Source organism: Stegastes partitus, unplaced genomic scaffold, assembly GCF_000690725.1.
Source record: "Stegastes partitus isolate 25-593 unplaced genomic scaffold, Stegastes_partitus-1.0.2 Scaffold89, whole genome shotgun sequence".
Classification (NCBI taxonomy): domain Eukaryota; kingdom Metazoa; phylum Chordata; class Actinopteri; family Pomacentridae; genus Stegastes; species Stegastes partitus.
In genome coordinates, this window is record NW_007577820.1 from 827,903 (window position 1) to 844,899 (window position 16,997).

Here is a 16,997-nt window from a genome sequence, read left to right on the forward strand (position 1 = left end):
TCTCCAGGTATGTGTTTGGCTGAACGAGCGTAACGCCGTGGCGTTGGATGAGAGCTGGAGGGAACCAACCAACCTTCAGGCCAAACTACTGAAGCATCAGAGCTTCGAGGCCGAGATCCTCGCCAACCGCTACCGACTGGACGCCCTCACGAAGGTGGATTTAGCTCATCACTAAGCTTAAAACAGGGGCAGTTTTTATAAACCATCTCAGAACTTTGAAATCTGTGTAGTGAGCAACAGTCGAAACTTTCTGATGATATTCCAACATAATGATGAACAGAACACAGAGCGTGGAGATATTCAGTTATTTTTTCTTCCACTGAGGTTTTTCTCCACACTTTGGTCTCTGTTGTTCGTATACCTTCTCATGTGTCTCCGGCTGCTTCACAGGAAGGTGAGAAGCTGCTGTCAGAGTCTCGATCAGCTGAAATGAAGGTTCAACCTCGACTCAGAGAGCTGACGGACAGTTGGGACGCTCTGATCAAAAACTGCAAGGAGAAGAAGACCAGACTGCAGGAGGCCTACCAGGTACTCAACAGTTCATACACCTTTCTGTGACTTGGTCATCTAGTCCTTAAACCTAACTTAACTTAATCCAAACCTGAAGTTAACTTAAATCTGAGCTAATGCATGCTAGACCCAATGTTAACACAAACTTATCCTAGGGTAGCCTAAACCTAGCGCTAACTTAAACCTGACTTAATGTACACTCAACTTAATGTAACATAAACGTTACCTAACATACCCTAGACCAAAGGTAGCCTGAACCTTACGATAACCTAAACCTAATCTAGCATTCCCTGAACCTATCGTTGCCCTAAGCCAAACCTAAAACACCCATAAACTTAACATTAACCTAAAGCTGACCTAATGCATGCTAGGGGTGAGGTAACCTAAAAGGAAAGTGAATCTAAACCAAGCCTAAGATAACCTGAGCCTGATGTTATCATAAACTTAACATACCTTGAGCTTAAAGTAACCTAAAACTGATCTTAAATAAAACCAAACCTAGGATACCCTAAACATAACATATCCTAAACATAAACATAGCGGTAACCTAAATTTAATCCAACATGTCCTAAACCTTACATCAATCTAAACCTAACCTCTTGTACGCTTAATCAAAGGGAACCTAAACCCAACATTAACCTAAAATAACATCATAAACTGTTGAAAGCACTCACTGTGCTGTTTGTGTATTCAGGCGCTGCAGTTCCAGCGTTCGTTGGACGACATGGAGCAGTGCGTCGCCTCGGTGGAGAGGGAGCTGACCAATGAGGACTGTGGCAGCGACCTGCCGTCCGTCAACAGGCTGCTGAAGGCTCTGCTGGGGCTGGAGGAGGAAGTGGACGGACACCGGGACCGGATCCAGGTCATCCACATGTTCATGTTGTTTAAGAACCTGAGATCTTTGGCTTCTTGATAAACGTGTTTTAACGTAAAGGGCAGTTCTTTTTTTTTTTTAACAGATTTCTTTGTTGCCACGTACATGAACTGTTGCACTTCTTCCTTTACAGCAGAATTTATTTGTTTAAATTAGTGGATTCTTGATGCACAGCTCGTATCTAAATCAGCTGCATGTCATTGGACACGTTTCCGGTTAAAGACTCTATGCACAGATGCATTGTTCTAACAAAATCATGTCTACACTTTTAAAAAAAACCCTCAAGACTTTTTGCTTTTTTTCTGATTATGATGATCAGACTACTGCAGCGCTGTAGCTTCACTTTGACGACTTACTTTAGCTTTGTTTTAACTGCTTGGTAAATTTCTTTAACTCCTAATGCGCCTTTTAGAAGATTCACCGACTTATTATGTTGTAGGTTTAATTTTAAGTTGATAAAATCAGTCTACACAACATTAATTCATAATGACGAGGTGTAAGCATGCCAGTCATTGCTGCTGAGAAACAGCCCCGCAGCATGATGCTGCCACCACCGTGCTTTGCTGTAGTATTAGCATATATAAACTTATATGTGTTTCTTTTAAAACAGGGTCTTGTGGAGACGGCAAACAACTTCCACTCTCAGGGAAACTTCCTGGCTGAGGAGATCCAGACCAGAGTGGCACATACCATCAGCAGGTCTGCTACCAGTCTAATCCATTGTGCTGAGATGAATCCGGCTTAGTTGCACTGTGTGTTGTTGTTGTTGTGTAACGTATCACATTATGAGATGATAATATGATCAGTGCTCTGATAGTTGCTGTTGCTCCATTTACATAATGTATGACCGTAATAATGCCGTATACTTGATTTATGGAGTGTGGAGAATAAATAAATAGATGATTTAGTCACACTGGTGGTGTTTAAAGTAGATTTCTCTGCATTGTGGTTTTGTGTGACATTTCATTTCAACAAAAAAAAAGGTACTTTTATAAGAGTTTATGTAACGCGTATATTCATGTTGAAACACCAGCGACAATAGGAGCTTAATATGAAACACCAGGCACGCATGGTGCTCAGAGGTGTTAATGAGTGTTCTGTCAGGTACAACGGTCTGGCAGAGCCCATGCAGAACCGCAGGGAGACCCTGGAGGCCTGGCAGGTTCTGTTCCAGTTCTACAGAGACCTGGAGGAGGAGGTGGCCTGGCTGAGCGACAGACTGCCCTCCATCACCGCCAGAGACTGGGGGAGTTCACTGAGCAGCAGCCAGCAGCTGCTCCACAAACACCAGGTAGCTACCGGCAGAGTCCAGGATGAAACATCAGATGTCAGACAGACTAATCAAGATCTTTGCCTTCGATCCGATCAGTCATTTATTGTTTTGTATCTGCTCATATCGAGTCCCAGTGTGATGCCATTTACTGACATAGCACACACTTCAAGTACATCAGATTTGTTGAAATCAGTCTAATTTATATGTTGAGAACTGAATCTCTTCAGTGCATTAAGAAAAAAACTGCACTTCTGCCTCCAGTGTGTTCCTGAATGCCTTGTAGGTGTTCAGGAACGTTGTTGTAAAGCTCTGTAGGGCAGGATGGTCTGAGGAAACCTGTTTTCTCTAACTCAGTGGTTCTCAAACTTTTTGAGCCACGACCCCCAAGATAACATAAGTTTGTGTTTGTGATGCCCCAATTAGAATTTTTAATATGGCATGAGTAATAACTTTGTTGTTCATGCATTAAAAATTAATGTGCTAATTCCACAGATTAATCTCTTTACATTTTTGTCTTTTAAATGAATTAATGACTTCAATTTATTTCCAACAAATGAAAGGGAAAAAAAATATAAAAACAAAAGAAAATTATTTTTTAAAAGAGCAAAAGGAATAATATTGAATAATCAAATCATATCAACAAGTTCGAGTTTTAATTTTGACAGCCCTAATACATATTTATTTGATAAATGTAGGCTTTATTTTTGTTTTTATTTTTTAGAATGATCTGGCGACCCCCAGTTTGAGAACCACTAGTCTCCATGATGTAAATTCAGTAATTTCAGTGATTCAGTGAATGTATCATAGACCAGCTGTAGTACCTGGTTGTTCCACCAGGTGGAGCCTCTCACTGTTTAACCCTGTAGAGACCAGAGGAGGTGTCACTCAGACTACAGCTCATGGTGGCAGCAGAGAGCATTGTGGGAGTTTAGCAGCAACAGGACCATGACAGAGACTCTGAGGAGGTTCATGACCTCCAACCAGAACTCAGGAGTTTCAGACAAACCGGGATCAACAGAATGTATCAGAGCCCAAATCATGTGTTTGTTCACTAAAACAGCAACATCAGCACTGACCTGAATTTATATTTAGAGTTAATCAGTTATTGGTTAATGACGCTGTCGATTACTGATTTAGAAAACTGTTCAAAATGAGCATTTCTAGCATCTTGCCACTAATCTTAAAACACCTGTTGGACATAAACAAAGGACTGGGCCCATGTTCAGCCTAAAAGCACCTTTAGATCAGGACATCTCTGATTTAAGTTATGAATAATTAATCATTTTGCAAATATTTTACTTTATTTATACTATATTTATCCTTTATTTTTTGCCGCATGGACTTTATTTAGGTTTGGACTGAGTTTTATTACCAGTAAATTTGCTGCTTTGTCTATAAAATGTAAGAAAATCATGGAAACATCTACATTGTTTTGAATTTTCCAAGCCTATCTTTGGTTCTGTCGATTAAATCAACTGTTTAAATAATATTTTCCAGGCCATGACGCAGGAGATCTCTGGTCGCGCCCCATTGGTCCAGGCCGTCCAGGAGGCGGGCCACAGTCTGGTGAGGATCCATCAGCTCTTGGTTTTCAGCAGAACATTCAGGTCTTACTGAAGCTCTGATGTTTGTACAATCGACTCTTTCAGGTCAGGGGTCGACACTTCGCGTCTCACGACATCCGTGAGCGTCTAGAGGAGTTGAAGAGTCTCCACGAGAAGCTGCTGGTGGAGGCGGAGAAGAAGGGGAAGCTCCTGCAGGAGGCGCTCAGCATTCACACCTTCCTCACAGAGGTAACACAGGCAGCAGTGTGCTTCCAATAACATCCAGGAAGCACAGTGTTCTTCATATACCTCCATTTCTTCAGCTGATCTACCGCTGGGGACCTGAAGAACTGTAGCATCCAAATAAGTCATGTGAATGGGAAGAAACATACAGTTGTAAGTGTTAAATGTTAAAAAAAACTGGGTTCCTGCAGTGAAACAATGTAATGATGCCACCACGTGAACTTTTAACTCGCACACTTTTATAAATGTTCATGTTGTAGTGGCAGCCTGAAGCTCCAGATGTCCCGGGCAGTGGACACGTTGGTAGTAAACGTTCTAGATCAACCTGGTATTCAGGTGTGTTTCTGTGCTCAGCTGTCGGAGCTGCAGATCTGGTTGGAGGAGCAGCGAGTCGGTCTGGAGTCCCGGGACTGTGGCAGGAGCGAGGAGGCGACGGAGGCCCTGCTGAGGAGGCTGGACTCTGTGGACGTGGAGCTGGAGAACCAGAGGAGGACGGTGGAGAAGCTGCAGGAGAGCGGAGCGTCGCTGCAGCACCTCCGACATCCAGACAGGTTCGTAGTGTTTCCACATCTCTTTATTTCTAAGTCTGTGATTTAGAATGAAATCTTCTCCCCATGCGTTTCCATCTCAGCCGTCTGGTCAGCGAGTCTCTCCCAAGTGTCCTCGAAAAGTTTGAGACTCTCCTCAAACTGTCCGCCTCTCGTCGCGCCGCTCTGGAAGATCAGCTCCGCCTCTACGTGTACGAGAGAGAGGCCAAAGAACTACAAACATGGCTGACCTCCAGGAGGACGGTGACAGAGTCTGAGGACTGTGGACAGGATCTGGAGGACTTAGAGGTGAGACGTGAGCGCAGCTTTATGAAGGAGGAGAGAGAACTAAGAAATGTCTTCAGTTTGTCAGATTTCTGTCCTTCTACCTGTGTCCTACTTCCTGAAAACTTTCTGTCCGACATGTTGATGGCAACACTGGGACAACTGGAGACTGTGCACACTATAGATTAGAGTATTTTTACAGCCACTACAAGCTTCTCTCTGTTCTTTTGTGTCTCATTTTTCCTTTTATATGTCTCTTTGGGACAACGTTGACTCTCGGGGCTCATTTTGTGCCTCATTTTTGTTGTTTATGGGCTAATTTGTGTTGTTTTGTGACATTTTTGTCCCTTTTTTGTCATGTCATGTCTCATTTTCCTGATTTTGGGTCTGAGTTTATCCGTCTAGCTGCGGTTATTTGTCACATCCATGTCTCTTTTTTTTAATCTCCTTTGTTTGATCTAATTTTTGTCTTTTTGGACTTTTTTTGTGCAATTTTGTCTCTTTGTGGTCATTTAGTGTTTTTCTTGGTTTTCTGTTCAGTTTTGTCACGTTCTCTGTTTTTTCAGATTATTTAAATCTAACACACAGAAGATAGTGAATTTAAAGAAACCTCATGATGTTTAACTAAAATATGGTTCATTGTTTTGTGCACTTGTCACACATGATTTGCTGAAGGACCCTTTTTATAGCTGAAAATCTTACAGCTCTGTCTGTTTATACATTTTCTGACTGATAAATGGTGTTATCCCGTTGATTTAGTTTGCTTTTTTTAAATAATGATGCCTTTTTAACCTGCTGGCAGGTTTTGAGATTAAGACAGTTAAATGTAAAAGTAGAACAGTCTGAACCTTTTTCATTTCATCTACAATCTTAGTAACTAAACTGAAATAATGTCTCATTAACTTTATTGTGAAAGCACATTTTTGGCTTTTGTGGATTAACTCTGGATTATAGAAATATTGTGATTCTCGTGTTATTTAAACAGTTTTTTAGAATTTTTTTTGTTTGTTTTTTAAATACATGAAAATAATCTAAAATAAAAGTTTTTCTTGTGGCTGGTACTGAACAGCACATCAAAACCAGAAGAACTGAAGGTTCAAACGCTCAGAGACTCGACAGGCGGCCCAGAGAGAAAAAACATTTAGTTCACAGTTCGCAGCACCGAGTACTGAAACAGCCGGATCTCCAGCCCTGTTTCTGCTCACATATCCATCCCTCCGCCTGCAGGTCCTTCAGAAGAAGCTGGAGGTTCTGATGGCAGAGGTGTCCGGTTTGGGTCGCAGCCGGCTCACCTCGGTCCAGCAGCTGGGTCGGGGGCTGCAGCAGGACGGCCAGGCCCGGAGGAGGGACGACGCTCTGAGCCGGCTGTGGGACGAACTGGACGGCAGCATCAGGACCAGAGAGCAGGTACAGGTCTGACCCGCCAGGCTGGCTCTGGATCAGTAGAGGTGCCGAGTGTAACGGTTTGTCCCGTGTTTTCCAGAACCTGCAGGCAGCAAGGGAGGTGCATCAGTTCAACCACGACGTGGACGAGCTGAAGGGCTGGATGGCTGAGAAGGAGGCAGTTCTGGACTCGGAGGACCAGGGGCACGACCTGCAGGCGATCCAGACTCTGCTGAGGCAGCACGAGGCTCTGGAGGTAGGAACCATACAGCAGGCCTCTGCTCAGAATGAATCATCAGGTGAATCAATGCTGTCAACGCCTCCCCCCAGACGGACCTGGTTCTGATCTCGGAGGAGGTGACCCGGAGCAGTGACGCGGGCCGGACTCTGAGCCGACGGCAGCCCCGGGTCAGAACCTCGGTGGCTCAGCGGCTGGAGGAGCTGCAGAACAGCTGGACCAGCATCCAGGACAAGGCCTCCCAGCGCCGGGCCAGACTGGGCCAGGCCGGGGACGTCCAGAGATACTTCTCCCAGTGCTCAGAACTCATGTAGGTTCTATTAAATCTTAATGTTATTTCTGATTAATCAATCGTTTGATCAATAAAGCAAAGAAAGAAACTGCTCTGAGTTCACGGTGACGTCTTCAAAGTCCGTAAAAGACACAAATGTTCAGTTTACGGTGAAACATGACGAAGAAAAGCAGCAGATCTTCTAAAATGTTCTGAAAAATAATTTAAAAGTTCATGAAAATAGTTTTAGTTTGACAAACTGAAATCAGTTTTATCTCAGTGATGAGCTGAACTGCATCCTTCCACCAGCTGGACGTGATGATCAGCCGCTGATGATCAGATGTGTGGTTGTTTCAGGGCCTGGCTGAAGGAGATGCTGTCTCTGGTCAAAGTGGAGGTCCAGAGTCTGGAGGGAAGCGACCTCGAGCAACTCATTAAAAAACACGACGAGTATCGCGTCCAGATCGACCGGCAGCTCAGCAAGTCGCAGGCCGTGAAGGACGAAGGACGGCGGCTGGTCGAGGACGGAAACTTCATGTCTCAGGAGGTGAAGCAACCTTGTGAACCTGAAACGCACGGCGAGGAACAATGACTGACATCTGTTTGTGTTTTCTGCAGGTGGAGGACCGGATCGGCGACCTGGAGGATCTGGAGCTGCAGCTGGAGAAGGTTTGGGAGGAGAGTCGGCTGCTGTACGAAGAGGAGCTGGAGATCTGCCTCCTGCAGAAGGAGCTGGACCAGGCCGAGCGCTGGCTGAGCTCCTATGAAGGAACGCTGACAGCCGAAGACTACGGGGTACGTTCATTAGAAGGCTACAGGTGAGGTCGGCTGGCTTCACCTGGAGAGGTTTAGGGACCAAACGCAGAAACACTGACGTCTTCATCTGATCACTGTGCTTTCAGGAAATAAGACTTTTTTTTCATCACTTAGGACATTTTTGGTGAATTTGACAGATTTGTAGTGACTCTGGATCATTTTAACTCATTTTGAATAATTTTTAACGAATTATGGACAGATTTCAAGTCTTTTTTTTTCTTGTTTTTTACTAATTTTGAAGACACTTCAAACATCCTGGACAACATTCAGCTCATTTTGGACAAATTTTAAATAATTGTGGTCATTTTGGGCAACTTCGACTCATTTTTAACAGTTTTGGAGTCGTGGTTTTGTCATTTTTTTACTTTTATAAGGCATCTTGGCTGATTCTGGTGACCTTTTTGAGCAGGTGTCAGTCATTTTGGACAGGGTTTAAGGTGTTTTTGATAAAAGTTAAGTAATTTTGAACCAATTGTGATGTTTGAGACTATTTTCATGAGTTTTTGAGCAGATTTTGAGCCATTCTGAACCATTTTTACCGTGTTTTTGACAAGTTTTGATCAATGTTTAATTTTTTTGTCATTTTAGGCAGGCTTTTATAATTTTCAACAATTTTGGAATCAGATGGACACATTTTGAGTCTTTCTGAACATTTTCGACTATTTCTGGACATGTTTTTATTTTTAGCAGGTTTTGAAACATTTTCGACATTTTACAGATCTCAGGTTTCTGTCATTTTGAGTGCAACGTTGTGCAAAGAGACACAACAGAAACACAGCAGGTGAAACTAAATCAGAATGACTGTAAACTCTGGGAGTGATGGGAGGACTTTGACCATATGGAGCATTTTGTTTGTTGTGGTTCCTGCAGGACTCGGTGTCTGACGTCATGGAGCTGCTGAAGAGGCAGGAGGACCTGGAGGCCATGATCCAGACTCAGAGCGAGAGGTTCATCGCTCTGCAGAAGAAGAAGACGCAGGTTGGTGGAGCTTAGGAGGCTGAACTGAAGCCTGTATAAATCCTGTTCTCCTCTTAAATCTTTGTTTTGCTGTCAGAGGGAGAAGCGGCTGGGTCTCCGTGGACACGAGGAGAAGGACCTGCAGTACAGACGACCTCCAGCCAGAGTTTCCTCACTGAGGAGGAAGCCTTCAGACCCGAAGACCCCGAGGATCTCCAGAGACATCGTACGTCGACTCAGCATCGGCAGGCCGACCGACCGGACGCTCAGACTGAAAACAGACGTCGTCAGTCCTCCTCAGAGTTCATCTGTCCGTCCTTCAGCTAGCAGTCCTCCTGACAGTCCCAGCTCCAGCCCCACCGTGGTGTCCTGGAGAAACCGGACCAGAAGCTCCTCTTCCCCAGAACCCCCTCAGTCTTCTCCTTTGTCCCCTAAAACCTCCTCCTCACCTGTAGAGCCTCGTCCCAGGTCCAAACCTCCTCAGTCTCCTCCTCCTCAATCTCCTCCTCCATCGCCTAAGTCCTCATCATCATCGTCATCCTCACCTAAAGTGTTTCATCCCCGGTCCAAACCTCCTCAATCTTCTCCTTTGTCCCCTACAACCTCCTCCTCACCTGTAGAGCCTCGTCCCAGGTCCAAACCTCCTCAGTCTCCTCCTTTGTCCCCTAAAACCTCCTCCTCACCTATAGAACCTCATCCCAGGTCCAAACCACCTCAGTCTCCTCCTGCATCACCTAAGTCCTCATCATCGTCATCATCCTCACCTACAGAGCTTCGTCCCAGGTCCAAACCTCCTCAGTCTCCTCCCTCCTCCCCCAAACCTCCTTCATCCGCTGAATCCTTCTCACCTCCAGAACCTCGACCCAGGTCCAAACCTCCTCAGTCTCCTCCCTCCTCCCCCAAACCTCCTCCATCCCCTCAGCCTTCCTCCTCACCTGCAGAGCTTCGGCCCAGATCCAAACCTCCTCTGGCTCCAAAGCCCAGGTTCTCCTCCACAGATCGGACAGTCGGACGTCACTCTGAGTCCTCGGTTCATCCGAAAAAGCCCGCCACACCACCGCCTGACTCGCCTCCACCAGTCAGGAGGTTTGTTGCTCCGACTGAACCTCCTCCACCTCCACCGGTCGCAGGAAGGCGCCCTGAATCACTGACACCGGAGCAGTGTGACGTTCCTGATTCTGCCGCTCCACCTGCTGCTCAGCAGGCGACGCATCCTCCAATCACAGAGGAGGATGCTGAGTCACATGACCTCACTCCTCCGTCTCCTCCACAGAGACAGAAGACACCAGATCTACCTGAGAAACCACCCACACCTGAGGTAAGAACCCTGTCAGGCGTCAGTTTAAAATGTTGCACAAATAAAAACAAAAACTTCACTGACATTGTTTTAAAAGCGGTTTATAATAATAATATTTTCTACTTTCGCTAAGTTAAACCTTTTAACCAACATAGTTTGTTTAGGTTTTGTCACAGTTTTTTTTTTTTTTTAAACAATAAAATGTATTAGCTTCTGTTCAATAAATGCAAAGAGGGACAGTGTTTTGATCACAGTCTGGGATACATCAGTGATCAACACCGACACCGATTCTGATGCATCGTTATTATTTATGCATTGTCAGATTAAACATCTAACCTTGGACCTTTAAAACAAACCTTTTCTCATAAAACAAGTGCCATGAAAATATTAAATATGAATATTTTCCACTTTCAATTACAATTTTTTTAACCAAAGACTAAATATTCTTCTGTTTTAACACTTTAAATGTCAGTTTGTGTTCGGAACACCACAGATGTTGTTGTTTTATAAAACAAATATAAACATTTTAATGTTTTCCACATCATAAATAAGAAGTTTATTCAGATAATCACAATCTAGGATATGTCACTGATTCACAGTAGTGTTGATCTAGATTTTAAGTCTACGTTCACACTCAGGACCTTAGAAACAAAAATATCCTGCTCATTAAATCATTAAAAGTGGCATCAATTTGTTGTATTTGAATATAATTTTCCATTTTTACTGGGTTAGATTTGTTTACTGATGTCGGTCCAAATATTTATTCACTTTCAGGATTTTAACGCTTGAAGTTTGTTTGCACGAAGCCACTGAGAGGATTTCTTAATCACAGTCTGGAAGGTTTCAGTAAATAACAACAATACTAGTTTTGATGTTCATTGTTTGAGCAGTAAATTAAAGTATTAAAGAATCCTGTGTGTGTACGTACAGTCCTAGTAAAATGTTCACTATCGTTTAAATGATGAAATACAACATAAAGAGGACAGAAATGTGCCCGTTGTTGACTCTTCATCATCGACATGTCCTCACACTTGTGCCCAGGTGACACCTCGACAGCCAATCAGGATGGAGGGGAAGCTGGAGATCAAACTGAAGCAAGCAGGAAACAAGGTGAGAAACATCTCAGACGCTCAGAAGTCACAATGTTCAACCTAAAAAGCACCACAGTGTTCATGTAACGACGTTAATGATCAGAGGTCAAGCTGTGTTCAGTTTAGGTTTCTGATTACATCAGATACGAGTCTGTTGGTTCATCTAGTTCAGACTCAGTGAGCTGGTTCTGCTGCTGTTTCAGGGTCTGGAGCACTGGGAGGAAGTGTGGGCTGTTCTGGAAGGCCAAACTCTGAGCCTGTTTAAGGACACAGCAGCTGCTGCAGAGGTACGAAGATCTCAACAAACGTCATCGAAAACATTCGGTCTGCCTTTATATTAACTCAGAGGTACACTGAGATTAGGGCCTGATTAACAACACAGCAGAGACACAAATACACAGAGACAGACAGAAACACTGAGATAAAATTACAAGATGTTCCACATCTGTAGAAAGATGTTCCACCATCAGACGTAGAAAGATGTTCCACCATCAGCTGAATGTATCTCCACCAACTGGCTCCTCTGTTCTCTGGTTCTGATCCATGCTGCAGTTATTTATTGATCCAGTACTTTGAATTTTTCGCTGTTCTAAATCTAAAGTTACTCAAAATGTGGTGATTCTTTTGGTCTTTTTGCTGATTTAAAAACTAGACATTGCAGCTTTAGAAGCTGCTGTCTGGTTCTGGGGTTGAGACGGTTCAGAGAATGAAAACACGTCGTCGCTGTGAGATGAATCATTTTCTTTAATGATGTGACTTCAGGTTGTGTGATCATGAGCTGCTGCTGGAGTCAAACTGACAGCAGATCAGTCACCTCGTTTACCACCCAAAAAATCCAGAGCTGCTTTTAGTTTTTTTTATTTTAAGAGTTCTCGAACTCAGAATATTTACACATCACTGGACAAAGGTTCACTTTTATCGCCTCTCACACAGAGAGTATGAACAGGGTTGTTCCTCGTGGATCACAGTGATGAAGGACAACAAACAGAAAAGGCTGTGGTGTTATTCTGTCTTCTGCCTCCTGATCACCGCATTAATCAGTCTGCTGTGTTTCCACAGAGGACCTCTAGGTGGCCTCCTATCAACATGGTTGGAGCAGTTTGTAGAGAAAACAAGTACTACAGGAGGAAGGAGAACACCTTCAAACTGGCGTAAGAGAGCTTCACCAGATCCTCTCACAGATAAACACAAACCTGACGTTAGGATCTTCCACCACATTGTTAAAACCTCTTCTTTCTTCCAGCTGTTTCATCTCCATGTCTTGTGCATCATTTTATTCTCCACATCATCGTCTTGTAAAACAGTTCCCGTCTTGTCAGAGGTTCAGTTCTGTCCCTGTGCTGTGTTTTCTGTCCGTCAGCCTGGAAGATGGATCTCAGTACATGTTCGCAGCATCCAGCAGAGACCTCCAGCTGCTCTGGGTCAAGAAGCTCCAGAACCAACCTGACTCCTCCAGCAGCGACTCCGACGACTCGGGGTGAGTTCAGACACGAGTCAGATCGCACAGTTCACCTGAGAAAGCCCTCTAGAGACACTGTGCTCCTCTAGTTTGAAACCTCAGGTGTGTTTGTGGGTTTTAAGGTGTCGGTTTTTGTAGCTCTGTTCGAAAACAAAGTGAAGGATTCGTCTGATTGTTTGATCTGTTGTTAATCAATTAGTATGTATCAGACCTGATGAGGCAGAAGACAAAGGTCATGCATCTGCAGTTCCTGGTTGTTCCAGCAGGTGGAGCCTCTCCCTGTTTAACAAGGTGGCGTTACAGGTGTGTTGGAGGCAGTGTTGAGGAAACCTGCAGCATCAGGTGTAAACACCTGTCTGTCCAGTTTAGTGAGCGTGTTAGACAGTATTTCTTTTTAGTAAGATTTTTATTTTGGACAAATTTTGACTCATTCTGAACCATTTAACTCATTTTGCATCAGTGTCGAGTCACTAGTTTTGAGCTCCTTTGGACAATTTCTACATTATTTTTCACAATTTCTGAGTTATTTTGGACAAATTTCAAGTCGCGTTGCTGCATCAAGCTACGAAAATGGCTTCCAGCCATCTTATTTAGCTAGCTAGGTGTTGCTGGACAAATTTTAAATCACTTTGGACCATTTTAACTAATTTTGAACAACTTTTAAATAATTTTGGTGAAGTTTGGAGTCATTTGGAACAAGTTGTTGTCATGTCAGACCGGATAAAATTTTGTAATTCTGGACAAATTTTAAATCATTCTGAACAATCTTGAATCATTAAGGATAAATTCAGTCTCTTTGGACCCGTTTTAAGTCACTCTGGGCAATTTTTGAGTGATTTTTAAACCAGTTTTTGGTCAATGAACAATTCTGACTTTGTATGGACAAACTGCAGATTCACACAGCGAACATTCAGCAGCAGACATCTGATTACAAGGTTCCAGCAATATTCAGAATGTACCCGGCTGTCAGCTGTTCAGGTTAGCTCGTTAGCTTTCTGTCATTGTACAGCAGTAGCAGCTGGACAACAATAAAGAACGCTAAACAAACCACTTGTTCATGTCGATCCGCTGTGAGGATGGTTCTGATATCAAACCTCTGTGAAGACTTAAATGATGTCACAGAGAAACACTTATTTAAACAGTTTAGTATGTTTTTGTGGTAGTTGTTTAGCTTTTTATGTTCATTTAACATCTTTATGTGGTAGTTTCGCATCTTTTTGTTGTCATTTAGCATCTTTATGTGGTTGTTTTACATCATTGTTTGGTTGTTTTGCATTGTTGTTTGGTTGTTTTGCATCTTTATGTGGTATTTTAGCATTGTATTAATAGCTTAGCATTCTTTTGTCATTCCAGGTTATTTTCTGTGGAAGACTGCAGCTCATATGCTGTTTAATTTAGTTTATCTTTTCTTCAAATTCCTCATTGAACTGAGCTGAGTTATTGGTAGCTTTTTAAAATATGCTTGTTAAGTGTGAAAACATCATAAAAATGTCAAAAAATAAACACAACTTAATTTTAAAAACACGATAAGAATCCCATGAATCGAGTATTTGAGAATATTTCAGACTGTCTGAGACAGCACAGCCTCCTGCTATAGTTATGTCTCTAAAATTCACAACGTGTGCCGTATATTGGACATATTTATTCAAAGACACACATTCGGTGTCGACTTGAGGTTCCACACGACAATATTTTGTCTGCATTTGCGTCTGTGTTGTTGCTGCTTCTTACCCAAATGAATTCCTGAAATGAACAGAGAGCCGCCGATACAAAAGCGTGGCGTGCAGTCAGAGAGCAGCGTTTGTCCGTCGCACATGTTTGATGGGGTTTCAGGCCGAAGTGGTTTCCTTCAAACTGCGTCAGGTAATTTGACTTTGACTTTCACATGTACCTGTTCACACTGTGCGCCGCGGGGACGCCGGGCTCCTCCGAGGAGCCCGAAGGCTCCAGAAATGAAACTCCCTGCCAGCGGGATTTTTCTTTAATGAGATACTTTGACAAGGTGAATTACATTCAGCGGGCGCACAATGGTGGAGGAACAAACGGCAGCTCGGACGCAGCGATTGGTCCATTCAGCCGCCTCTGGTTCAGACGGAGCGCAAGGCTCGGCAGCAGCAGCATGAAAGTGCCGACGTCTGCAGGACGTCACTGCACGTTTATTTCACGCTCTGAACTCCAAGCAGCCATTTCTGGGTTTTTTGGCTCCTCGGTGTAAAGTCCTGCAGCTCTATTGAACAGAACCACCATGAAGATGGAGAGAGAACTCAGAGACGGGTCTGTCAGTGTGATGCAGTTCAAAGGGCACTGATGAGAACAATGCTGCAGTTTTTCATTATTTATTTTACAACAATTGCAAAACCTTTGGATCAGCCTGTCCGCCAGTGTTACCAACACTGGAGCACATACTGGAGATATTTAACTCTTCCAGTTTGTTGTCATCGTCCTCTCTGCTCCCTGGAAACACTTCTCTACAGAATCAGCCCAAACATTCTCGTATGATTCATTATTTCCAAACTCTCCTGCCTGAGATGTGCTGCAGAAGAACTCAATAAACCCATGTCCGTGTGTTCCAGTCGTGCATCTTGAAGTCTTCACTGTTCTTTATTTTCTCACTTCTGCATGTCGGCTAGTTTACACAGTCCGCGGCGTTTTGTTGTGAAGGAGTCGCTGAAACACCTGATGAGTCCGAATCCACTAACGAGAGCTTGTTGTTGTTCAGGAGAGCTTCGTCCGTCAACCTGAGTCTGGAGAAGCTGGCCGACGCTCCGGAGGGCTCGTCGTCCGGCAGACCTGCGGACCGGAGAGCTGAGAGCCTGGAGAGACAGTCGTCCACGGAGGGCCCCCCTCCCCCGAAACCCCCCCACACCTACTACAACAGCCACTCGTACCCCGAGGGGGGGGAGGCCCCCGGCTCAGGTGAGACCAGGTCCATGTCAGTAGAGTCGGTGGAAGAGGAGTGAAGACACTGAATCTCTGTGTGAGGCTGCAGAGTGAAAATCAAACCATCAAACCTGCACTTCCTTCAGAGGTTAATCTTCACAATTCAAGGCCACAAATTTTCGTTTTACTACTGTTGAGGAAATTTTCTATGATCTACATAAAGTCCAGTAGTCCGAGTTGTCTTTGTCTCGTTTTATTCAAAGCTTTGAAGGTACAGGTCATACAGAATGCAAGCAGTCTGCAGGAGAGTACACATGAATGCAGGCAGCATAGTATTCTTATACATGTACAGGCGTGGTCTTTACTTCAACGGTAGTATAACAATCCCATGCTGGAAAACAACAGCTGGGTGTACAGGGTGTACTCATCCACAGACATTTAGAAGACTAAACAAGCAGGATCAGGCATCAATAGTCTGAACACATGGGATGCACAACTTCTTCTTCCCATGTACAGCCACTAGTGTTTACCTAGATGTTATGAGAACACATTTTGGGCCTGTAACCTTTCCACTCAGCTTTAATGAAACTTAGAGAAACCCTAGAGAAACTTGCTTTAACATTATTCATGCAGATGCAGTATTTTTCCATTACACTACGGTGGCCTCTGCAGGACGTCTGAGATGCTGCTGAACTGTCGTCAGACTCCTTCAGACTGAACCTGCTTCCAGTTAGCATGTAGCAGCTAAAGCCCTACGTCGTCTGCCTTCACTGAGGTTCAGCTCGTTAGCATGTTAGCATCCTGTACCTACACACCTGAACTGCATTCTGTTCCATGTTTTAAAGTGAAGGAGAAGCTTCAAACCAACGACATGACTCTGTGGGTGTTTGGTGTGACTGTAGATGGTTTCTCTGCAGGTGTCCAGAGCAGCAGCAGCCCTCAGCAGCCTCCAGCAGCTCCAGCTCCTACCCCGGACCCCCCCACCGTGACCCCCCAGCCAGCCGAGGACTCCGGCAAAGACAAGCCCAAGATGAGCGTCTTCAGGAAGTTCTTCACCAAGAAGTAGCGCTTCGCTCAGCATCCTTCATGTCCAACAGTAACACGTCACAAGTCAGAGGCCAAGTAGAGGTCAGGTCATCATGAGCTGCTTCACACACACACAGAACGCCTTCAAGGCAGCAGAGAGAAGAATCAGGATCAGCTCAGGTTTAAAGAAGCTTTCAGTCTTTAGGTCTTTATCTGCTCCTGTCTCGCGTTCCTTCACTGAAGTTCATGTTTCACTAAAGTCCTGCAGCTCTGAGGAACCAGAACATGAATGAGGAGAACTCAGAGACGTCTTCTGATTCTTC

At 44.1% G+C, this 16,997-nt stretch overlaps 1 protein-coding gene across 1 annotated transcript in view; it reads left to right on the forward strand.

Annotated features, from left to right (window-relative positions):
- sptbn5 (spectrin, beta, non-erythrocytic 5) overlaps nucleotides 1-16,714 on the forward strand; it is a 61,575-nt gene extending 44,861 nt beyond the window's left edge. Inside the window, exons 58-80 of the mRNA XM_008277139.1 lie at nucleotides 8-154; nucleotides 391-528; nucleotides 1,205-1,372; nucleotides 1,995-2,083; nucleotides 2,489-2,675; nucleotides 4,155-4,223; nucleotides 4,307-4,450; nucleotides 4,799-4,995; nucleotides 5,076-5,280; nucleotides 6,484-6,663; nucleotides 6,740-6,895; nucleotides 6,970-7,187; nucleotides 7,506-7,695; nucleotides 7,767-7,943; nucleotides 8,835-8,942; nucleotides 9,019-10,239; nucleotides 11,260-11,328; nucleotides 11,513-11,596; nucleotides 12,369-12,460; nucleotides 12,670-12,786; nucleotides 15,488-15,684; nucleotides 15,731-15,743; nucleotides 16,576-16,714. Coding sequence (XP_008275361.1) covers nucleotides 8-154; nucleotides 391-528; nucleotides 1,205-1,372; nucleotides 1,995-2,083; nucleotides 2,489-2,675; nucleotides 4,155-4,223; nucleotides 4,307-4,450; nucleotides 4,799-4,995; nucleotides 5,076-5,280; nucleotides 6,484-6,663; nucleotides 6,740-6,895; nucleotides 6,970-7,187; nucleotides 7,506-7,695; nucleotides 7,767-7,943; nucleotides 8,835-8,942; nucleotides 9,019-10,239; nucleotides 11,260-11,328; nucleotides 11,513-11,596; nucleotides 12,369-12,460; nucleotides 12,670-12,786; nucleotides 15,488-15,684; nucleotides 15,731-15,743; nucleotides 16,576-16,714 — 4,305 coding nt within the window. The remainder of the gene's footprint in view (nucleotides 1-7; nucleotides 155-390; nucleotides 529-1,204; nucleotides 1,373-1,994; nucleotides 2,084-2,488; nucleotides 2,676-4,154; nucleotides 4,224-4,306; nucleotides 4,451-4,798; nucleotides 4,996-5,075; nucleotides 5,281-6,483; nucleotides 6,664-6,739; nucleotides 6,896-6,969; nucleotides 7,188-7,505; nucleotides 7,696-7,766; nucleotides 7,944-8,834; nucleotides 8,943-9,018; nucleotides 10,240-11,259; nucleotides 11,329-11,512; nucleotides 11,597-12,368; nucleotides 12,461-12,669; nucleotides 12,787-15,487; nucleotides 15,685-15,730; nucleotides 15,744-16,575) is intronic.
- Nucleotides 16,715-16,997: the final 283 nt, after the last annotated feature.